The sequence below is a fragment of the Ruditapes philippinarum genome, unplaced genomic scaffold (genome assembly GCF_026571515.1).
Source record: "Ruditapes philippinarum isolate M1 unplaced genomic scaffold, ASM2657151v2 ctg4022_1_1_1_1, whole genome shotgun sequence".
NCBI classification, from domain to species: domain Eukaryota; kingdom Metazoa; phylum Mollusca; class Bivalvia; order Venerida; family Veneridae; genus Ruditapes; species Ruditapes philippinarum.
The window spans coordinates 30,438-56,482 of NW_026855322.1; the positions used below are offsets into that span (position 1 = coordinate 30,438).

The following is a 26,045-nucleotide window of genomic DNA, read 5'->3' on the forward strand; positions in this document are numbered from 1 at the left end:
GAAAACTTAAAACGCTTTTTAAAGTGGAAATATTTCACTCAGCGGATGTATCTTTTGATTTTAGCAGTTGCATAATTATATGAGAACAAATTCATTTCATTAATTTTCTTTCTTACTTTTTTGTTGTTACTTCTTGGGAATGTTCGTTACCGCTGCCCCATTGGAACCTCGGTGAAAAAACTACACTGATATATATAAGGTGCCAAAACACCCTCAAATGCTATATAGCAGTTGAGTTTTTTTCTGTATGATTCAATGAAAAAACTGACTGCTATATATCAATACAGTTTTCAAATGCTCATTGAAAGTGTACTGAATATAATGGGTTAGTAAGAACAAAAAAAAAAGTTCCAAACCATGCGATAAGACGTACCGATAGGTCAGTTTCGCTAAAACAACGCGCTTGCATTTTAAGGTCGGTAAAGCCTTGCGAAAACTAACTCAATATTGAAGTTAAATCGCCAGTCTTTTGTTGGACTTTCAAAGCTGCAAAAAGCAGTTTTACAAGGCAGCCCGAGTCAGGTATATTAAAAAACGTGTAAGAACGATGCGTATACAGTCATGGGTGAATATTTTCTTCTTCGTTAACGTATAAACTACGGGCTCAGTTTTTATGTAAGATTAATAATTTATGTTCACAAACTACACCCCATCATCCACACTGCACCGGTTCTTGTCTTTTCGGCGTCTTGAATGATATTCTGGATCTTTTATCTTTTGTTAGAAGATTTTCTCGTGCCTGCTATTCAGTCGTCAATGCATATTTTTAAGCAGTACTTAGATCAAAAATCTAAACTTCATAATAAGATACACATAATTTCGTCATAGTTGATTTTCAATCTTAATTTATAAGTAACACTGTTGTCCTTAAAAGTCGATATTTTATCGTCACATATAAGAAATACTTTTGTCCTACAAAGTCGATATTTTTATTGTCACTTATAAGAAATACTTTTGTCCTACAAAGTCGAAATTTTATAAGTAATAAATATGTTAACATTGCTCTAGTCTATATCAAATCTTGAATTAAAATATGAACATAGCATAAATTTTTTTATGGAAAAAAAAGAATCTTGATAAAGTTTTAAGTAGGAAGTAAAATAATAATTATTGTGTTTTTGAGCATTTTATTAGATTCTATCTTCTTTATATAGTTATATATTAAATCAGATCATGCATCTTACACTTACTGATTTTTTTCTAGCTTGTTATCACGTTTTCTAACACGACCCGCGGTTTTCCCTATTGAACATAGAAGAACCGAAAGTGTGTGTTATTATGCTATAAAATCACTGTTTGACGTACTATATTTAGACATGTGACGTAATCATTATACATGTGACGTAACCACTATAAAATCCGACGCGCTGACAATAAGTACGGAAGCAAATCAGGCGCAATTTTGCATAATATCAGGTACGGCAACCTTTATTTGTTGATGTCGTGTTAGAATCGAAATAATATATCCAAATCTGTGATGTTATCGCTTGATAACATCACTGTTTGTCGTTCGGATGCGCATCATTATATCACTCGGCCCTCGTGATATAATTCCTGGCATCCGACCTCCAAACATTGATGTTATTGAGCGATAAAATCACAGTTTGGGATATATTATTTCTTAATGATATTAAATACTGCATGTATCATCAATCTTATTTATGGTAAACAGACCTTCCAGTTATAAACCAATTCACGTTAATTATAAAATCTACATGTGATGTTAGATCTTAACATTGTCAATATCAAATTTAAATAACCTTACACTAGCTCGATTGATAAAATTCAACGCTCAAGTACCTTTAAGGGATTCAAGTGTAATAAAAATTAGTTTTTATCAGACAATATGACACCGGAAATGTTACCTCAAATCATGCATTTTAAATTTTACCGGTAATTTCAAATTTCTGATATGCACAAACATTCAAACTGTAAAAAGAAAATGAAATGATTTCATTTTGAGGGAGAAAATAAAGTAGAAATGACTGTTTATTTAAAATTGCACTGTGGTTTTATTCAGGCATTGAATATACGGAATATCTAATGGATAAATAATGCAGAAGCTACTAAAATGAATAGTTAATGAATTAATCGTTTGTGCAGGCATTTTTGTGAAGAAAAAAAAAGATTATTTCAACAAAACTTTTTATTCGGCTAACTCATTTTTCAATGAGCATTTGGGTAAAGTTACAGCATATGAGCCACATGCCCTTTTGTGAAATTAAATCGTGAATTAGATTTATCGAAATCTACTGCAATAGCTTAGCGTATCAAAGTACACAAAGGGTCTTACGGGTGTTGATTTCATATGGATTCAGACACGGGTATCCGAATAAACAATTATTTAACAGTCTCCGTGTATATGCAATAGTTAAATAATCTGAACGTGAATGTACACATTGTTTTTGTTATAGACGTGTCTTTTGTGTCTTTAAATTTCTTTTGGATATTTCGAATATTCGGATGATAAACTTTTGTATATATTATTTGGATACTTGTATCTATGGTGTCTCCATCAACTTCACCAGGAAAGCTTTCGAAACCAAAGGTAAGTTATAATTAATGTCATTATTTATAATTAATGTTGCTGTATAAAAGGAGGTGTTAACAATACGCGTTATAGGATATTCAGTCCCCCCTCCCAACTTTCATTGACAGTTCAATCGGCAATTGTCGAATAAACGCTCCGATTTTATTATCTTCAGTCTTAGAAAGAGTGGCTTCTCAAGTAATTTCAGCTCAAATGCATAGAAGTCAATAAATAACATGGGGAGTGTCCAATCTTTCAGTATAAAATTCTACTATGTCATTTTATAATCGAACCCCTTTCAATGCTTATTCAAAACGTAATATACACTTACATTGCCCTATGACGCGTTTTAAGCTCGACTATACGAAGTATATGGAGAGCTATCCTACTCGCCCCGGCTTCGGCGTCCACGTCCGCGTCCAGATTTTAGATTTTGGTGCAGTAAAATATTTTTCACTATAACTTTGTCATTTCTTAATGTATCAACTTCAAACTTCAAATATATGTTCCTTATCATCAACCACATCTTATGTGACAAGGTTCATAACTCTAGCACCAACATTTTCAGATTTATCTCCCCTTGAACTTAGAATTTTCCTAAAAAAAATACTGTTTCTTACTGTTTATTCTTTATTTCTTAAGGGATCAACCTCATACTTCAAATATATTTACGTTATCATCATCCCCATCTTATGTGACAAGGTTCATTACTCTAGCACCAATATTTTCAGATTTATCACCCTTTGAACTTAGAATTTTCCATAAAAAATATCATTTTTCACTGTTACTTATTTAATTCTAAAGGGATCAACTTCATACTTCAAATATATTTACGTTATCATCATCCATATCTTATGTAACAAGGTTCATAACTCTAGCACCAATATTGCAAGAATTATCTCCCAATAAACTAAGATTTTTTTACTAGAAAAATGTTATTTTTTATTATAACTTTTTTTATTTTTAAAGGTATCTACCTCAAACATCAAATACATGTTCCTTATCATCAATTACAGTTTATGTGACAATGTTCATAACTCTTGAAGCAATATTTACAGATTTATCTCTCTTTGAACTTAGGATTTTCTTTAAGAAATATAATAACTTATTTACTTTTTAAGGTATCTACTTCAAACTACAAATATATATTTCTTATCATTACACAAATGTTGGATGACAAGGTCCATAACTCTGGCATGACTATTTCTAGAATTATTCCCCTTGATCTCGGAATTTATGTTAACAAATGTTATTTTTTTACCATAACTTAATACATAATTATACATTGATTTTTCTTTCATAGTTTTGTCCTCCTTACTGTGTCCAGTATTTTATTAGTCGAGCTTCGCTGTTTCCTGTGACAGCTCTTGTTAAATACATTTATAAGCTACCTGGAGAGCTTGCTGTTATGACAAAATCTTAAGGCATTAGCGAGATTCGAATCCCTAGTGGTGATTTTAAAGCCTGTGATATTAACCTCTCAGCCACAGAGACCATATGAAGAAATATGGTCGTGACCTGAGTAGGGCTCGAACCCATGATCACTGGTTTGAAAGGAAGACTCCATTACCATTAGGCCATAGCTTCCTTTATATTGCAAAAGAATTTTCACCGTAAATAGAAAAGTATATGAATTAATATCTATTATTGGTTTAAGTTTCCTCTGTTCAACCGGCTCTTGCATGAAAGTCTGTCCGGGAGGGTACCGGCACGGAACGGTAATTATCCTGAGTGTCCAGCTACAGCCCCTGTGCTCTTGTGCTCCTCTAAAACAAGTATTGACGACATGGCAAAAGAAACTGTTCATAAAGGTATGGTTTTTTTGTATATTTTTATTTTTAATAACATATGTTTTTTTCTACTTTCTTTGCTTTCAAGTCAATATATAATTTGTTATGAATTAAAAATTCTATATATAAATTTGCCATTGTCAGTCATTATGAATGTCTTGTTAACACTGTACGTGCGTCATACTGAATAAATGTCGACACTTTCAAAAACATATAAGATACTGTATACGGAATATACGGAAATTGCCGAAGGTTCCCAAATTCATACGCAACAACTGCGATTTTGATTTTTCAATATTTCAACATATCCACTGTAGTACCTGTTGAAATTTCTTAACAGGTAACAAGTTTAACTCAAACTTTTATCTTAATTCATTTTTCCCAGTATATGAATGAACACGTTTTGTATCATGAAAAAGCACTTCCTGTCTTGATAAAACGTTTGCCATTATTATCTTATCAATGTCATTCAATGGCAAATTTACGACAAAACATTTCAACCTACAGGTATCAAATTCAATTCAGGTCAAATCTTATCAAAACCTGTATTCCAATTATATACCTTATGCAATAAAACTTTTAAATGATTAAATAACATGAACAAATGTATTCATTTTGTGTAAACATTTATTTTTGTTTGAGCATCATATCATTTACAACACAACAAATATTATTAAATTTTGTACACTGTATCTAAGTTTAATTTTTACCGTCTCACTCGCCATGTCTTACATGGTATGAAGAATGGAGAAAGAAACAATGAAACATTTACACGCGAAATAACTCGTTCACATTTTATGTTATTTTATTAAATGAAACACTTTACATTTCTTTATAGACTTATTTGAATTTCACAAGTCCCATCAAGTAATACTGTTAGTTTGCACCTATAAATGTGACTTTCTTTGTCCAGAAAAAAATCTGAATACCAAAGAAGATGACAACCTAGAGGAACACCCTATCAAACTCATGGATCCTCATAAAACAAAGTTAAAACGTCAGCTGTCCAGAGACACAGTTGATCGAACAGATGAACTGCGTGTCAGAAAGAGACCTGCAATTCTACGCCAGTCAGATTTAGGTCAAGACATACCATCGAGGGAAGATGAGGTTGACGGCGATAGACCATCCTCTTCATCCAATTTTGCTCATTTTGATACACCAAGACACTACACAGCTAGTGTATATGAAACACGAGTAAACACCACAAAACCGGTAACAGTAGTTACAAGCTCTTTCAGACAAAAAGCACAGCTATTACCAGAAATTTTCTATGATGCGACAGACATGCAAAAGTCCTACAACACTGAGTAGGTTCCATTACCTAGTCCAAACCGTTTTAATCTCAGCGACATTGGCCTGGTGTCACCGTAGGACACATGCGGGTGGAAATCGTACCGACGAGCAAGAAGTGTTTGTATTTCCCAAAACTTGCACCAGACAAAACTGAGCATGGTGATTACAGAGATACTGATGCTCCTGAAACAAGGGAAGAATATTCAATATTAGATAGATTGACACATGAGAGCGTTTATATGACAGTGAAACTATTAATGTACATTACCAAGACGATGAACAGACAAATTATTTGATTTTTTTTGTCATCTTGAACAACATATACAAAATCACATTTCGGAAAGAGGTTTCTCTTGGCCAGAGAAAACAACATATCTCCAGAAGCCATTCTAAGTTTCTGTTCTTTCTGAATATCAAGAGGTTTAGGAGTATCAGACCAATCTGCGTCACAAGACAAACTGTTTTTAATTTTAGGTTAACACTGTCTGACTTCTTCATCGTCTAGTTCTATTTCGGACTTAAGATCTTCAGAAAAGTTAAAATTTGGATTAACATTTTGACATTTCAATGCTTCTTGTGTGTAAATAGTCGATCGTTGCATTCAGATTCAAATTCTTGAGTGTTATTTGCACTACGAAGCGTCCAAAGTTAGTCAGTCATGTAGAGCGGGATTGAATGCCAACATAGTTTCGTCATCGTATTCTATTGTGAAACCTGTACTCTGCTCCTTTGAAATATCTGAAGAATTTTTATATAAAAGTCGAAAAAGACGCAGGTTGTATAAAAAATGTTCACATATTTCTAATCTGAATACTTTTACGAAGATGGTATTGTTTATTTCAGGAAACGTTTAGGTAACAAGAAAACAAGTAATAAGTTTTTTAAGATATGAAAGAAACTAATGATGAAAGGTTAAGTCGTTGCCCTGATGTTTCTCTGTGGTTAATTATGTATTTAATTATGATGATGTTGTTCTGAAAACATATAATTTTGAATGAAATCTTTTACTTTCTACGTTTTTGTCATTTTGTATTCCTTTACTCAAGACTGACTTGCAGTTTTCTTATGATATTAGGGTCAATACCCTATTTCTAAAAGTAACTGTTCATTTGTTATGCATCATGTTAATGCCAAGGCAAACAAACCTAATGTTAGAATGTATGCTTTGTTTCTGATTCATACAGAAAGAGGACGTTGCACAGCCTAATATTAAGTTAATAAATACCAAATCAAAGTTTTCGTTCTATAAATTCAGGATTTATTTTCATTTAGTGTTCACGAGGAGCGGTGGCTACAAGTGAAAGATGATAACTTTCATACTACAAAAAGGAAAATATTCTGTTAATTTTCAGATGTTTTACTTAACCACTCTTAAGACTTCGTCGCTTGAAAAACGTTTTGTTCTAAGTGCCAATTTGTTGTTTTTGAGAAAAAAAACATGTAAAGATTTAGTATTGCATAACTTTTTTATTTATAGTCGGATTTTGAAAATTTAAAAACTACTAAACGTGGTGTCAGGAGAACAACTCAATATCGTTAAAGATATGTGGATTTAAATATTTCCTTGCTTAAAAACCTAAAAAAAACATTTGGCGATAGAACAGTCCTTGTAACTTTTTTTCAAAAATTGTTAAAATCAGAGTGTTCAATGTGACTTAGAACATTATGTCTGTTAAGTTGAATTGATTTATATTGTATAAAACAGTAGGCTTTATCTTTAAAAGGTTGCCAAAAATGCTCTCGGCTAATTATCCCTTGATTAGTTGACTTTGACACTACACTATTTCTTAGACCATATGTATCTAACTACATGAACTATGACATTCGAAATCTTATTAAAATCCTTATATCCATTACATTATTAAATGACATTTAAACAAATAATTTAAATAAATAAAGATAAAATACCCACATAAATTTTGTAGAAATTTTATCTATTTTTATAACCTTGGCCACATTCAAAGTGATTCAATGTCTGGAAAAAAAAGAAAGTTATAGCCGCAAACGGGAAAAGAAAACTTTCAAATTTTCTTGAATGCTGGGAAAATTCAAAAGATGGTCAAATTCAAATAGTAGTAATTACTTTGTTATGCGCTTTACACGTTCTGTGTGTTGGTAAGAAGTTCTTATAATTTAAGGGATGTAAAAAAATGTTTCTACAACTTAAATAGGCAATGAAAACATATCTGCTAGAAAAGACCTTAAAGGTGGAGCAGGCATGACTTATATTTGAAAAATATCATATTTAAAGATTGTTCGTGTACAAAAACATTACAAACATAATGCTAAATAAACATCATTTAAAAATTCAAAGTCAAATTACAAGACAAACAAAATATAAGTATAAGAATATTTTTCTTCCTTCTGTCTTTGGTATAAAATGTGTTTACTTTAAATCAATCTATTAGTTATATAACATTAAGGCATTTGGAAATATATATTATATGTAAACGTATAAGATCTATAAATTTTCTTAAAGTCCTTTTTTGCCCCAGAAATGCTTTTATCTTAATCACTCAAAAGCCTGATATTTGGAGTTCTGTTATAGTTTCCAAAATATTCAACATTGGTCAGTAACCTAAACCATCTTATGTTTTTGTTTCATATTGGCAATGAGTACAGTCAATTTTTTAAACTCATATGTGTCTGTTATAAAGATACATAATTGTTTTCTGAGACAGAATGTACCTTACGTTAAAGAAACTTTAGAACATATAACAATATTTCTTTTTTACGAATTTGTTTGATGAAATTGTATGATCACAGTTGTTTCTATCCGAAAATACACATCCGAAATTACTTTCAAATCATGATCAGTTATGCTTGCTGTTTAATCACATGCAGTAAATTTACAGGACTTAATACTAAAATGTCAATGATTGGAGGGAATAAATGAATACATAATATCATTCAATATTTATATTTAGTATTAATATATTAAATAAATAACAAACCATCTAACTCAAAATGTTTTGTACAACATGGCGGGTGTCCTGCTATCACATGATTTGATGCTATGTTTTGATATGATAATTTTGGATTTAGAACAGTATGTTGCATATATCCCACAGGTCACGTGACATTTATCGATGATATGATTAGTCAAGTATGTTAGAACAGTCTATTTATCAAGACATAGTAAATTTGTGGAGATAGAACAGGATGGTTTCTTTGTAATAGATTTGTGAAGCTCCGAAGCACTAATTTAACATGCCAAGGAGATAGAACAGTCCATTACGGACAAAAGTGTGTATTTAACTTGTTTTTGGAAAAATTGGAGATAGAACAATACAGTTTTCAAGCGACGACTTTCCTTCACATTTTTTTGGGGGTAAAATAAGAAGAAAGATGATCGAAATGACATCTGTGAAAATACGGAAAATATGTTTCACTACAGTTAACTTTTACGGCTAGCGATCATTAGATTATTAGTCCGACGCGTTAGCCACTCGGCCATGCCGCCACTTGAAAATATGCTTCACTACAGTTAACACAAACTTTTACAGTGAAAATACGGAAAACGAAATGAAAATACGTTGTTTTTTTTACTTTTATCGATATAGCTCACTTTTTCATTCATAAAATAAATGGTATTTACTCTCTTATATCTTTGAAACAATTATCTCAAAACAAATACCTCATTCAAGACCGTACGTATCCGATACAAGATATATCTACTTTCTATAAAATATAAAATTCTAGAGAGGAGCCACACTCATGAGAGCAGAGAACGAAATAAAAATGGAAGACTATATGTGTATAAGTGATAATGGAGAATGCCAAATGTCCCGTCGACTGGTTCCGTGTTTATCCTTCAGGTCCATTATGCCTCAGAAATACATAAGTTTCTATTAATTCTTTAGAAATGTCAAACATGTGTTTAATGATGTTTTGATAATGGTTTACATGTTAGATGCTATATAACTATAGTCCTGAGCATGTAGTGATATGTTGTAAAGGTAGCAAAATGTTAAAAAGTAGTATTTTGACTTTTATACAAAATACTGAACATACTGAATAATACGTATTGCCAACAGAGAAATGTAGCTGAAAATAGGTCATGTATTTAAGTATAAAATATTTTTGTTTAAACTTTAACAAGATACTTAAAATAATGAAGAAAAAAAACAAAATTGATAGCATTTTCGAGGCATCGGTGGTCCCTAAAATCCAGATTGATATTAAGACACTGAGTCGAAAGCATCTTGAAATATATATAGTATTGCAATATATTAACAACCTGGTTAGGCAAAGCAACACGCACCTGATTATTTAAAATCGTAATTAAGATTGTTAGCAATGAAGGAAAAACAGATAAAATAATACGAAAGCATCAAAATGTCGTTAAGCTTTTAAAAAGTGTGCCTTCAGATATGTCAGCCGCTTATATCTGTACATTTCTGAAATGTCTTAGTACTTTTTAACAAATCCTTAAATAAATTTTGACAGCACCGTTCTCGACTTTAGATTCCACAAGAGAGTTATTGCACAGTATCGTGCAGTAACATATACAAAAGCACAATAACACATTTAAAGCCCACAGGAAAATCGATTTGATACGTCCGAACGGTTCTGTAGAGTTAAAAATGCACTTTAGAGTTATAAATACATTTTGAGCACATTTTTTAAGAGGTATTAGTAACGCAAAGATTCTAGTTAAATACCGTATGTAGTCTAGACATTTTACAATTAGACAAGAGAGACATTTGTTCAGTTACAGATTACCTCCCCTGAACCAAATGAATAACCTGGCGATAAAGGTTATCGAGATATCATGTAAAGATTTTACACTGCAGTCTCTCTTTTAGCGCCTTTCTTTCACTTACATCTTTGTAGTTCCCTTTGAAAATAGATAGCAAAAACGAATGTGTTAATAATTGTGAGATCGAAATATATTTTACAGAGAAAATACAACAGATAATATTCACGAATAAGATATACTTTTCACGTGCAATTTATACAAATGTTCGATCTTTCACATGCAAAATAAACAAGATTTCGATCTGTTGAGTTTTCAATTCTTTTGCCAAGTTGCGCCATTCGCTGTCTTTCATATCGCTATGATTATGAAACAAGAAAATTTATTCTGTACAGATGATTGAATTTTGTTACAATTTTACAAGAAGTAAACAAATTGATATGCCTGATTAATCATGCACACACAAACTTACAAAAGAATGTAAAAGCGTCAGGTCGGCTACAAAATATTACACTCCTAATTAGTGAGCGCCAATTTTTTAAGCCAATCCCCGACGAGGATTTTTCAAATTTTCAGGTTTCAAATCTTAATAGAAAATATTTTATATAAACTGGACGTTTTAAATTATAAAACGCAAGCGGGCGGAGCACAAAGCCGGCTAGAGTGCATATATTGGATGTTCTTCGTAAATAAGAAAGCAACAGTCGCTTCGCAAGCTCCACTCCTTTTTAGCTTTCTTATTTACGAAGAACACCCAATATGTACTCTAACCTTTACTTAGACTCTGTATTATCTGCGATTTTTCATATACATTGGTTAAGACCTACTTCAAATTAATTATTTATCTCTAAGAATTTCTTTCGGTCAGAATTACTCAATTGGAGTCCCATTTATTCAGTTCTACTGTCTTTTTTATAACTGTAATGAAAATCCATCCGGATCTTTAGTTTAAAATTTATTTTCCAATGGAAATCATTCTGTACTGGTATTGTCAATTTCAGATCCAGTGTTGTTGTTCCTTTTTGTTTTTGTCAATAATGTTTTAGCTTTAACTTCATGTCTAGCCTTTATTTGATGATTTGATTTACTTGAGCATTCTACACAAATACAAATATATTTAACATTTTATTATAACAATAATTTAAAAGAGGACACTTATCTAGTTTATTTATTGTATGACCTGTTTTTTTTATCTGACAATTTATTATTCACGTGATATTAACGCATGCGCTGTAAAATTGTGTTTCAATATCGCAATGGCGGAGTTAAGTCCAAGATTAAATGGTATAAACTTTACGGACAGTATGTGAGAAAACTACGGTAAATATAATTTATTTATTATGTGATGATTTCTTTTATCGTTAAATCGTCTTAATGAATAATATTTTAAAATGGCCATAAAATTTGATTTGCCGAAAACGAAAGTAGGATCAAAGTTTCATTTCAAATTTTCTTCAGGATGTTAACATTGCTACAATAACATAGTTTTACATTTTATATTTTATTTTTATGATTAAATTAAATTATTTTCATATCAAAATATGTATAGAAATTAATTACAGTACAACCCCGGAAGAGCAAAACCCGTTCAAATACAAATATTTGGGTTGTTCCTGAAATATGTTAAAGTTACTAATTATAAAGGTTTACTGTTGAGAAAATTAAAACTGTCCTTGGTCCTTGTCTATTACGAAAATAAAACTTAATACATTTGTCTATAAATTCCTCCAATAAAAAGATAGCTATATTACTGTATGGGGCTGAAACCTATCAATCGAGGCAAAGTAGAAACAAAACAAAAAACAGAAAAAATATGTGGCTTTTACTTTTCTAGTTTTAACAGAGTCAATGACAGGAATAAAACATCACAAGTAGGAAGAACATTATAGGCTATTATCAAAATTTATCAGCTGCGTTTATAAAATTGGTGACACGATGATGCGGTTAGTTGTTGCTCCTTATCAAGACTACGCTTCGAATAAAATTATTTTGCACATATCCGTGCCGCTTTTCCGAGTCCGTAAAACAGTATTATACATTCATGCATATATTGTGCCATGGCATCATTTCCGATATACAGAGAAATGTTAGCGTTACACTATAGACGTGACATTGAATTTGCGTTGTACGGAAACGTAAGCCTTACACTATAGGCGTGTCATTGAAAAATGATTCTTTTTCAGTATGAGCATTCTTTTTTTAAAAGAAATTTATCTCCTTTCTCCACCATTTGATCTGTTCTGTTCCTTAGGCGTAACGGATGTAGCGGGATATTTCTTTTTTGTTAGTCAATACTGCTTTAAGGAATTTAATGATTCATTTGGCAAGTCGTCAGCTCAGAGAAGTATTGATGTTGCTGATAATCAATTTATATCTACTATTGTTCATAACTCATCTTGAATGACTTCATGATCTTGTATTTTAAATTCCGTTTCCATCGGGAATGATTCCTTTACTGATATTGTCAACTCGAGTATTTTTACAATATTTACTATATAACCAGTAGCACGGAAGACGATCTTGTCAATAGGACATGTCTATGTAAGATAAATTTATCATAAGGTAAACAAATATTTAGTAAATTTTTGCCATGACCTGATTTTCGTCTAACAATTCAGTATTCACGTGATTGATAACAATTTCATCTTGTGATAATGACGCATGCGCTTTAAAATTGTGTGTCCATATCGCAATGGCGGAGTTAAGTCCTGGATTCAATGATATAAACTCTACGGAAAATATATGAGTAATTAAGGTAAATATTGATTTTTAATTGGATGATAATTTTATCAAATTATGTAGCTTGTTAAACCATTACCCATCTTGATGGATAACATATTAAAATGGCTGTAAAATCTGTTTTGCCGAAAACGAAAGTAGGAGGGGGTCAAAGTGGGCGTTTTCTAGCCTGTAGAACAATAAAGATTGGAAAATGAAAGCTCAAATTTTCATTTCAAATTTTTTTCAGGAAGTTAACATTGCTACAATAACATAGTTTTACAATTGAAATTTTTTTTGAATGATTTAATTAAATTATATTCATATCAAAATATGTACAGAAATTAATTACAGTACAACCAACCCCGGAAGAGCAAACCCATTCAAATACAAATATTCAGGTTGTTCCTGAATAATGTTATAGTTACTCATTATAAATGTTTACTGTGGGGAACATTAAAACTGTCCTTGGTCCTTGTTGATTACGAAAAATCTCAATCTATGTGTCCATAAATTCCTTGGGCACTTACTTGATATAAATTGATTGCAAAGTAAAACGGCTTTGTTGATGTCAAATCGGATTGCAGTCATTTTTATTGCTATTAGAACGTTAACGGTTAAATATAATGCCAAATCAATATTTATTCAGATGGGCCAAATTATGAATTTTCTTACCCTTTGTATGATCTAACGTCGCAACATTCAAAACATTTAATCGGAAAATGGTATTAACGATTTAACGTAAATTGTGCTGATTGAAATGTACATGTTATGTTGAATTTACTCTATTTTAATGCAAATTTGCAACGTCAACTGCTTATAGACAAAGACATAAAGTCCATGTTCGACAGAAGAATAATGTGCAGGGGGTTATCATGAGACTCCGAATAGACAATTAAGGACGATACTAGAAAGAGAAAACCATTTCTTCAAGTTGAATCAATATCAAGAAAGGCATCATTTGGATTTTTTTAACTTAGAGTTTTACCGAAAATTGAATATAGCTATATTAGTGTATGTGGCTGAAACCTATCAATCGAGGCAAAGTATAAACATAACTGACAACATATGGGGCTTTTATTTTTCTTAAATTTAATAGAGTCAATGACAGGAATATAACATCACATGTAGGAAGAAATTATAGGCTATTATTAAACATTATCAGCTGCAATTATAAAAACTGATAAAACTATGTTTGCATTTAGTTGTTGTTCCTTATCAAGACTAAAGATTCGAATAAAATTATCTAGCACAGTCATATCCGTGCTGTATTTGCGAGTCCGTAAAAACAGTATTATACATACATGCATATATTGTGTCATGGTATACCAGAGAAATTCAAGCGTTTACACTATAGGCGCGTCATTGGAAAAAATGATTTTTTTTTTCAGTATAAACACACTATTATTAAAATTAAATTATCTCCTTTCTCCACCATTTGGTCTGTTCTGTTCCTGTATGGCCTACTGTTGTCAGGGAAAAGGGGTCTTTGGTGCATGAACGCCGATATCTAATGTTAATTTGTCCTAATTTTATGTTAGGCGTAACGGATGTAGCGGGATATTTCTTTTTTGTTAGTCAATATTGCTTTAAGGAATTTAATGATTCTTCTGTCAGCGCAGAGAAATATTGATATTGCTAAAATTATTTTAGATCTACTATTGTTCATAATTCATCTCGAATGCCACATTGAACTGATATTTTAAATTCCGTTTCCATCGGGAATGATTCATTTACTGATAGTGTCAACTCAAGTATTTTAACAATATGTACTGGATAACCAGTAGCACGGAAGTCGATCTCGTCCAATTTAAGATAATTATATCATAAGATAAACAAAGAGGACAAATATTTAGTATATTTTTGCCGCGGCCTAATTTTCGTTTAACAATTCAGTAGTCACGTGATTGATAACAATATCATCTTGTGATAATGACGTATGCGCTTTAAAATTGTGTGTCCATATCGCAATGGCGGAGTTAAGTCCTGGATTCGATGATATAAACATTAAGAGAAATATATGAGAAATTAAGGTAAATATTGATTTTTTTATTGGATGATAATTTTATCAAATTATATAGCTTGTTAAACCATTAACTATCTTGATTGACAACATATTGAAATGGCCGTAAAATTTGTTTGTCGAAATCGAAAGTAGGAGTGGGCCAAAGTGGGCGTTTTTATATTTTTTTTTCAAATTTTCTACACGATTTTAACGTTGCTACAGTAACACATATTTATATATCTTTTATATGCAGGTTGTAATTGAATACTTATCATATCAAAACGTAGAGAAATTAATTAAAGGAAACCCTTTGTAGAGCGAAACTCAATAGAATTAATCATATAAATCATATACGAAAATTAAAGTTGTTCCTGAAAGACGTTGCTCTAAAGATGTTGAACTTATTGAAAAGGTTTACTTTAGGGAGAATTGAAACTGTTGCTATTCTTTGCTTATTATGAAATACTCCCATGTAAATTTTCCCATAAATTTCTCATAAAGTCAAGAGCAGATACTTGATATAAATAGATTGAAAAATAATAGCCCTTCACATTTTGACATTATTTTTTTATTTATTCTATATTTTATGTTCGTCAGTACACAATAGGTGGATTTTTCTACCTATAATATTTCCAATTAAAAGGTTTGTTCGCATATTACCGAATATTAGTTATATTTAACTTTTAATGCTTGAGTAGCAGTTTGTAAAATAAGAAAAATCTCAATAATGCAGATATTAATTATTCAAATAGTTTACCTTTATATTCATAATATGAAAAAGGCAAAGCCTCAAAGCGAGCTTAATTTTCTTTTACCGTAAAATAGTTTAAAATAATCGTCCATTTTTATTTTCCATTTTCCGTTTTAAATTGTCATTCGATATTTTATACACTGCTTCCGTTTATTCTGGTTCCTTTCTAGTATGGTTCCCATATTAAGGGGGCATGGGACATATCCGAATGATGGCCCCGGTCAAATTTTTTAATAACTCAGACATGGTGTTTTGAAGGTACTGATAACTTCTGATATTTCTCTGTCATTGTAATTCTTTCTTGTTTGTGTGTAGGAAATGAGATACATTTTTGGGTTTTTACCCGAAACTAAGCATTTTGGTAGCTATGTATGTATTTCTGACTCTCCGAATGGAGGTGAAAAAGTTAAAAATCAAGTTTTGACAGTTGGCGCCAAACAAGTAAGAAATTTCAGATGAATTTTGTAAAAAATCTAAACGTATGACAGACACTTTACTTGTCATTTCTGAAAATGCCATAGCTTGCACTGCGTGTTACTGATATTTTTAAAGGAATCGGGCGGATTCTGGAGTATGCTGCACCTTCATGAAGATTGCCCATATTGGTATATTTTAGGTGTGATTTTGGCTGGGTGGGGGTAAATATAAATTGCTGTCAGTCATTTTTTGAAGGAGCAATGCATGCAAACTATTATTTTTTTCAATGTATGTCATATATCATTGAATAATGCTGTGCAACTGGTTATCTGCCTGTGAAACATATTTTAAAATATTTGGAATTGTGTTTCTGGTCACACTGAAAAACAAAATTTTTCATTTTTAGGTCCCCTGCCTCCTTAAGGAAATTTTCAAATTTATAAAATGTGTTGGAATTGACCCAAATGTGCCCATAAACATTCCTTCTACATTTGTTAGTCAAAATTTGAAGTGACTGTTAGGATTTATCAAGTTATGTACAGTAAGTAGACTGTCAAGTCAAGGGAGGTAATAAAAATTTGGAATTTTGGCAAACACTGTACTTCACAGAATGTGCACATTTATCCAGATTTAACAGTTTTATATTGTGCAAATTGACATAATAATGCATAATTGAGCACTTTCAAGTGTTACAAATGTATATAATGTCATATAAGTCAACAGTGGTATCTTTACTGCACTTTTAGGTGTATGCCAGAATAAATGGGGTCTGGTTTGCTGTAAAATTCATTTTGGGACATTAAATGTGGCTGTAATATTGATTTTCTTGCTATAATCTCCTTCCAAAAGACTTTAAATACTCTGAAAACACTTTATGGTATTTACATGAAGGTGGAATACAGAAAAATAACCATCTCACAGGTTCCTGGCACTTGATATTAAGTAAATCACATAACAGGCATGGTCATTGTACTAGTTACTTCCCCTGAAATAGGGTCTTTTTTAAATATTTGATTAAATACAAAGTAACCGCAGTACACACTTTTTGAAGTTAACGTTTAATGCGAAATAATCCATATTTTAAGAAAATAAAAGGAAACGCTTTAATGCGGATCACATAAAAAATGTTAAGGGGGCAGGGAACATATTCGAATGATAGCCCCGGTCAAATTTTTTAATAACTCAGACATGGTGTTTTTAAGGTACTGATAACTTCTGATATTTCTCTGTCATTGTAATTCTTTCTTGTTTGTGTGTAGGAAATGAGATATATTTTTGGGTTTTTACCCGAAACTAAGCATTTTGGTAGCTTTGTATGTATTTCTGACTCTCCGAATGGAGGTGAAAAAGTTAAAAATCAAGCTTTGACAGTTGGCGCAAAACAAGTAAGAAATTTCAGATGAATTTTGTAAAAAATCTAAACGTATGACAGACACTTTATTTGTCATTTCTGAAAATGCCATAGCTTGCACTGCGTGTTACTGATATTTTTAAAGGAATCGGGCGGATTCTGGAGTATGCTGCACCTTCATGAAGATTGCCCATATTGGTATATTTTAGGTGTGATTTTGGCTGGGTGGGGGTAAATATAAATTGCTGTCAGTCATTTTTTGAAGGAGCAATGCATGCAAGCTATTATTTTTTCAATGTATGTCATATATCATTGAATAATGCTGTGCAACTGGTTATCTGCCTGTGAAACATATTTTGAAATATTTGGAATTGTGTTTCTGGTCACACTGAAATACAAAATTTTTCATTTTTAGGTCCCCTGCCCCCTAAGTGCGCAGGACGCCAGTCTACGTATCTGTTTTCAATCAAAGTACATCGGCTTTTATTGTTATCTTGTAATTCGAAAAGTTGCGATGTGTTAATTCAGCACTTCGGACGACAGTTTTCAAAACCATATCACTAGCAGGTACTCGTGTTCTCGTAAAGTTCGCTTTGCGAGCAGGCCCTTCGGGTCAGCTCGTCGAGCACGCTTTTATTGAATGTACATGATTTCATACTCAAAAAATTAAGAATTGATACATACAATTACAGACATGCTGATCCGATAATACAAACCATGCATTCGTATACATTAATGTTCTTGAGTCCTTAATCCGTTATATTGGTTTTAGCTTTAGCCATGACGTTGATTCATGCATAAGCCCATAATTTTGGTTCATGCGTAAGCCCATTATTTTGTTTCATGTTTCAGACTTTATGTTTATACTGAAGTTGCTCTGTTGCTTCATACTTAGCCTACTTTATCTGATCATGCTGTCAATATTATGGTTCGAACTTATTTCACTGCAGTGGTGAATGTTCAACCCACTTTGTTTCTTCCAAACGAAATCATGCTTAATTAATATCAATTATTCATGGCTTGCCAATACTTGTTTTTTTTTTTAAACATTACCATTATGTTGCTGCCAACTTACAAAGACTGCCAATAAGCTTGATATTTTTATTCTATAACTATTATATCTTCCTTCATATATTTTTCACGCAAAATTATTTACTTATTTTCTGGCGATACTCGCCAATTATTGTATGAAGTATATAAACTACAACATTTGAAAACTTTTATCAATTCAACTCGTTTATCTTGTTTATATTTAAGCTTTATCTGGTTTTCATTAAAACATTATCTCATATCCATTCAAAATGGTGGGATCGAAATTTTATCCTATTCAAAGGGGTATACAATACTCATACGCTTACACATTTATTATTTTTAAATATTGACACATCACTTTAATTTTATTTTGTTTTCAATTACAGGTTTAAATATAATTCCAAAACAATATTCAATTCATATGCGTCTAAATCGTTCTTTTCTTATCCTTTGTGTGATTCTCTGTCGCAACATTTCAAACATGTAAAGTTGCTTCAACTTTATGCAAAGTTCTAACGTCATATTAGGTCTAGTTTTTGAAACATTCCAGTTTAATTTGGTCAGTGACAAAAGTAAAAAAAAACAGATTCAAAACAGCAAAGCCCTGATAGAAATATTTTTATTAAGCTTAACAAGTCCTCGACGACGACAATAAATCTGCGAACAGTCACGTGCATGTGGTTTTAGCGTTTTTGTGACGCAATATATACAAGGGAGGACAATACCGGCTACATGATTCATAAAATTTATGCATATATTATTTGTAAGATTTGTAATAACTTAAATTGCTGCACACAACCTATGGGGTCACAATACTTATTACCTTGTGACTAGTCATGACCTGTAGAGATTACATAACCCTTATTAATTGTTTGTTCACTGGGTCAGAAGTAATGCATAATAACCTGATCATATGACTAATTGGCTGCGGATAGGGGGCATACATGTTTTATAAACATATCTTGTTTCATTTTATAGCTCGACTTTTTTTTATAAAAAAGTAGAGGTATTGCTATAGTCGCGGCGGCTTTGCCGTTGCCGTTCCCTTCCGCAAACTTGTACCTGGATCATAACTTTTTTATTTCTTAGTGTATTGTCTTCATACTTGGCCATAACAACCCTTGGGACAAGACCTTTCAGTAGACCACACTTACCTTGACCTTCATCCATAAATGACCTTGACCTTCAAGGTTAAAAGTCCAAATTTTGATTGTTCATGCTGTTATTGGCTGTAACTTTGTTATTTTTGAATGGATTGTCTTCAAACTTGAACATAATATTTAATCTTCAAGGATATCCCTTAAAATAACCAGACAGACCTTGACCTTCATTCATAAATGACCTTGACTTTCAAGGTCAAATTATTGAAATTTTCATTCTTTTTGGCTATTATTGGCTGTTACATTGTTATTTTTTAATGGATTGTCTTCAAACTTGAACATAATAATGTTCAAGGATAACCCTTAAAAATAGTCAGACAGACCTTGACCTTCACTCATTAATGACCTTGTCTTTGAAGTTCAAATTATTGAAATTTTCAGTGTTTTGGCTGTAACTGGCTGTAACTTTGCTATTATTGAAGGGATCAACTTCATATTATAACAGAACAAAGTTAAGGACAATACCTTGTTGTTTATCAAACACTTTAGCTTTTTAATGACCTTTACCTTGAAAGTTAAATTACTAAATTTTCTTAGATTTGTGCATTAAATGACCATATATTTATTGGTGTGTGTGTGTGTATGTATGTATATATATATATATATATATATATATATATATATATATATATATATATATATTATATATTTCATCATCATCAACAACAACAACACGTGACTCCACCACCATATGGACACCACCACGTGACTACCACGTGACTCTACCACGTGACTCCACCATGTGACTCCACCACATGACTAGAAATTGTTGAATTGATTTTGGCCGCTCAATGTGGCCCAAATAATATCTACTTCTGTATATGACCATTTCTAACAACAAATCTCAGGGCCATTATTGTAAGGCTACGGTCCAGCTATATGGTACCAGGCCCCTTTTCCTCTTAAAAATGTGCTCAAGACTTGGTGACCAATAATCGTACTGGACTGTAGAGAACGATATTGTATTTACGAACAATGAAACGATCACAAATATAACAATGTTCTATATAAAATAGAAATTGGTTAGGGTTAGAGGGACTGATGATACTTGTTTAGGACGACTGTCAAAGTCTATATATAGATCTATTTAGCTGAAATATGCTATTACGACATCTGTCAATAGTGGGCTACTCTGTATGACCCGGTATGGCTAGGACACTGTACTCCACAGTACTTGAGAACACTTCCTTACTTCTGGAGGTACGCCAGTTTAAGATTAAAGTTGACTCACAAAGAAGAAAGACTGTTCACAGTTTACTAATTTTAATTAGTGTTAAACTGTTAATAAATTCAATTGTCAAATATTCAAATAACAGTATTATAAAAACATCAACACAATTTGTATATAATTCAGTCGTAAATATCCGATAGCTATGTCTTACATAGACTTCACATAAATTATTACCGCGACTGCAGTTTAATTTCTATTAAAAAATATGGCAACGTAAATATAAAGTTTGGTCGAGTCAGTGCCCGTAATAATGTGAAACAAAAGTTATTAAGTTCTTATCAATTATACTAAGAGAAGAATTGATTAAATGTAAAATAATAATCTAAAGACTACGTTTTATTTTGCCTTAAAAATAAGTAAAATTTGCCGTTCAAAAGAACACGAAAATAATGTAAACTAACCGAAAGTTAAATGAAAACTGACTCAAGTTGATCATTTTCTGGCCTATATATACCAAATCTGAGAAAACGAACATAAGAAGGTTCGAAAAATGTTCAACTGTACGTTTTGGTCGGTGGACAATGTTCGACGTTCGAAAACTGAACATTTGACGTTCGGAAACGATCAATTCTATACACAAAGAACGCTGTCAACCAACCAAACGTCCGAAAATCTACAATTCTTAGCTAAAGTTCTATGAAAGTTTACATAAAAATACGATAAATTGATACATATAATATTTATAAAAATGACTAGTACCATGGATTGGCTATAAGTTTGTTGTTTTTGATGAAACATAACTTTGTAACGGTTTGTTTACTGAGTTTAGGCAGCAATTGCTATTGACAACGGAAGTCACACAACCCATAATGCATCAGCGAACAACAACAATATCTGTCAAAGTTTACAGAGTAAAATTACAGTAAATGCTACATTCTAGCTAAATGTACGCTGATTATAAGAAAATATGTAAACAATTAATGAAATAAATCATTTCTCTTTTTAATTCTGACATTTTTTATAGTTGTCAGTCTCTCAAATTAACAAATGGAGTGTTTATCGGTATAATTATGCTAAATGTAAACAATGCCGATAATGACATACAACCGGAGTATATAAGTGAGATTATATCAATATGGCCCTCTAGAGATTGTAACAATGCCTTCATTATAAGTCAAAGTTCTTGGTCCCTTAACTGGACCCAGCTTTCAGGGCACACATGTACAAGTGTTTGTGATCAGTCATACTAGTAGTTAATGTTGGTTTTCCTCGGATTCTTACAAATTGTAGCTAAAAATATTTCTTTTTTTCTAGAAATCAAGATGGCACATGAGATACATTTAAAGAACAACAAATACCGGCAGTGGGTTAAGGCTGGCCTAGGCTTGGGTTATCTTAAAGAGGGACTTGCGCCATTTTGTGATGACATAGGAAACCAGCAGCACAAAGATATTATAAACCAAATACAACAAACAAAGACTCCTCAACCAAACATACCATGTGGCGCCTGTCAGATAACAACTCTCCAGCCAGATCATGTCCGAGTCTCAAAAGGGATATGTCCCCTCAATCAAGATAAATGTAACTGTTGTTTTCCAAGTAATAAGAGACCCTGTCCAAACAATATATGTGGTGCCATCTATGACAGCATTATACAGTATCATGCATCAATGCCACCGGCACCTTTTTGGAAAAACAGTGATGCCCAACAGTGGTCGTCAGACCCGTGGAACGTTTGCAAATGTTTTATAAATGCTCCCGGGTACAAGGACAAGACATCAGCAGTCGACACTGATTGCACTGGGTTGCTGCATGTTGTCATAAATAACAAGTACTTTCATAGCCATATTGGATGCAATGTTACAGGACCAAACAATCTTTTTTCAAAGGTAACTCCATTTGTATACTATATGTTTATTTTAAATTTTGTAGAATATTAGGCTTTACTGTAAGATTAAAATGTTGTCTGTTAATAAATTGCGTATAAAAGTTAAAGAGATAATTGTTACCTTAGTATAGTTATTATGCCCCAACTTCAAAGAAGAGGGGGTATATTGCTTTGCATTTGTCAGTCCGTCAGTCCTGACCAAATGGTTTCCGAGTGATAACTAAAGAACCCTTAGGCCTAGGAACTTGGTATGGTGATTGGTCATGACCAGTAGATGACCCCTGTTGATTTTGGGGTCAAGGGGTCAAAGGTTAATGTCACATTGATCTTGTAGGTAAAAATGGTTCCCGATCAATAACTAAAGAAGCTTAGGCCTAGGAACGTCAAAATTGGTATGGTGATTGGTCATGACCAGCAGATGACCCCTATTGATTTTGGGGTCAAGGATAAAAGGTCAAGGCCACATTGACCTTGTAGGTGAAAACAGTTTCCGATCAATAACTAAAGCACGCTTAGGCCTAGGAACTTCAAACTTGGTTTGGTGATTGGTCATGACCAGCAGATGACCCCAATTGATTTTGGGGTCAAAAGGGTCAAATGTATAGGTCACATTGACCTTGTAGGTAAAAATGGTTTCCGATCAATAACTAAAGAAGCTTAGGCCTAGGAACTTCAAACTTGGTATGGTGATTGGTCATGTTTAGCAAATGATCCCTTTTGATTTTGGGGTCAAAGGTCAAGGTCACATTGACCTTGTAGGTGAAAACGGTTTCCAATTAATAACTTAAAAACACTTTGACCTAAAAAACTTCAAACTTGGTATGATGATTGGTCATAACCGGCAGATGACCCCTATTTGTTTTGGGGTCCAAGGTTAAAGTCACATAGACCTTGTAGGTAAAAGCGGTTTCTGATCAATAACTAAAGTACGCTTAGGCCTAGGAACTTCAAACTTGGTATGGTGATTGATCATGACCAGCAGATGACCCCTATTGATTTTGGGGTCAAGGGGTCAAAGGTCAAGATCACATTGACCTTATAGGTAAGGTAAAAACGGTTTCCGCAGTCAATAATTCTAAGAACGCCTTAGGCCTAGGAACTTCAACTTGGTATGTGATTGATAATGACCAGTAGGTGACCCCTATTAATTTTGGGGTCAAGGGGTCAATGTCATTTTGACGTTGTACTTAATGACGATTTCTGACCAATAACTCAACAACTCAAGTTGACTTGGTTGATATTTTTATATTAAACTAAAAATGCTTTTGGTATACACATTTGAAGGTCTTATGTAAAAACTTGGCTGTCATTAATGAGGCCTGCATGATTCACAAAATTTATGCATATATTATTTGGTAAGATTTGTATTAACTTAAATTGCTGCACACAACCTATGGGGTCACAATGATTATTATTACCTTTTTACCTTGTGACTAGTCATGAACAGTAGATACTAGATAACCCTTATTACAGTTAAACTTCGTTCGCTCGAACTTGGATCGCTCGAATACCTCCCTTCGCTGGAACTCATCGCCCAGTCCCGGCAAAGTTCCTATACAAATGTATAATATATATTGTTATACCTCGGATCGCTCGAACACCTATCGCTCGAACCTGATCTCTGGTCCCTTCGGCAGATATATAGTGAAAATCACACCTTTTCGGTCAAACACAAAAAGACAAGTCGACATGTCCTAATTAAATGGCAGTCGGCGACACATGTTTTTAACACCTCGTGATCGTGACAAAGGCAATTAAGGTTAATTATTACAAAATAAGAGGTGTTGTTACCGATTTGTTTGTCATGATAATATTGTCTGTTTTTTTGTTGATTTGCCGTTTATGGTAACGATAAAAAGAGAGTAACTCGTGAAATAAGTGAAATATGCAAAAGTCAATAAAGAATGACGTTTACCCGGACGGCTTTAATTACAACCGTAGTTCATGTAACGTGAATTATATACTTGTACGGGAGTTTATTTTAGTAAATGACTACAAATAAATGCTGCTGTAAAACTTGTTCTTAAATTTTTCATTAATTTATTTGTTTTTAAATTAAATTAATCCCATTATAAACATATAGATATATTTTGAACATTGTTCAACAAGTTTGGTCTGATTGCCCAATCGAACTCAACCAATTACAATATGCATGAATATAGATTAACACAACGTACCGTTAATACTAAATTAAAAACACTGGGATAATAATTCTGAATATGACATATTCGAGGAATAAATGTACTAACAAACACTTATATTTACGTATTTATCATTTAACCGATGTCTGCTAGAAAACCTTTAGGCATATGATCAACGTAATAATAGTTCGACCTCGGTTGGCTCGAACTACCAATCTCTCTAACAAATTTGCACACCCCTCCGAGTTCGAGCGAACGAAGTTCGACTGTAATTGTATGTTCACTGGATCAGAAGTCATTCACCTGATCATTGGCTGCCGATAGGGGGCATACATGTTTTACAAACATATCTTGTTGGTTATAAACTCTTATTGAATTTTTTATAGGAGTTTACCCATTACTGCACTTGAAGGTGACTATGAGGTTAATGCAGTTTTTTTTGTCAGAGAAACAGTTTGCCACATTATGAATAATGATTCAAAATTGTTATGCATAAATTGTTTTCACAAATATTTTTTGTTTGCAATACAATTTTTTGGCTTGCTGTAATTTTTATGGGTGGGAAACAAAAAATATTTTGTATTTTAAGCTTTACTTTATAGTGAACAGAAGTAATTATTTGTGTTTTATAAGCAAATGCGACAAGTAAATACTGTTACTTCAGTAAAGTAATTATAAGATTTATCAAAAGACATTTCTATTCCATTTGCTTTTATATAATCTGCGGTTTAAACACAATAATAATAATGATTATTATGTTAAGTATTTTAAAGTAACTCCTTTATTACAGTTTTAATTCTCAACTTAGGAATTGTGTTTAGTCTCATTGCTGAACACTGTATTTATGTTAATGTTGTATTAATTGTTTTCTTATATTAGGTACGGCAGTACCGAAATGAAATTTTTCACTCAAGCACTATGGAGTTAGAGGAGAGTAAGGCTAATTCATATATTGATGATATGATAGCTGTTCTACAAGATGGTAAGGAACTTGTACATCGACAAGATGCACAAGAAGCTGTTGGGAAACTTCAAGATGTAAGTGTACATAATAAATTATAAGTTTGAAATCTTAGTTTATAATAATTAAAATAAG

At 32.3% G+C, this 26,045-nt stretch overlaps 1 protein-coding gene across 1 annotated transcript; it reads left to right on the top strand.

The window, feature by feature from the left end:
• Positions 1–1,906: 1,906 nt before the first annotated feature.
• On the top strand, positions 1,907–26,011 carry LOC132742943 (uncharacterized). The gene is made up of 4 exons (XM_060731437.1): positions 1,907–2,548; positions 4,188–4,341; positions 22,235–22,809; positions 25,829–26,011. Exons 1-4 carry the CDS (start codon positions 2,504–2,506, stop codon positions 26,009–26,011), a joined length of 957 nt encoding a protein of 318 aa, XP_060587420.1. The 5' UTR covers positions 1,907–2,503.
• Positions 26,012–26,045: the final 34 nt, after the last annotated feature.

Bases quoted from the DNA above. Each gene is read 5' to 3' on its own strand.
- LOC132742943 (XM_060731437.1), top strand. From the start codon at position 2,504: ATGGTGTCTCCATCAACTTCACCAGGAAAGCTTTCGAAACCAAAG. The intron at 2,549-4,187 runs GTAAGTTATAAT...TATTGGTTTAAG, and splicing joins GAAAGCTTTCGAAACCAAAG to TTTCCTCTGTTCAACCGGCT. The intron at 4,342-22,234 runs GTATGGTTTTTT...CTTTTTTTCTAG, and splicing joins AAAAGAAACTGTTCATAAAG to AAATCAAGATGGCACATGAG.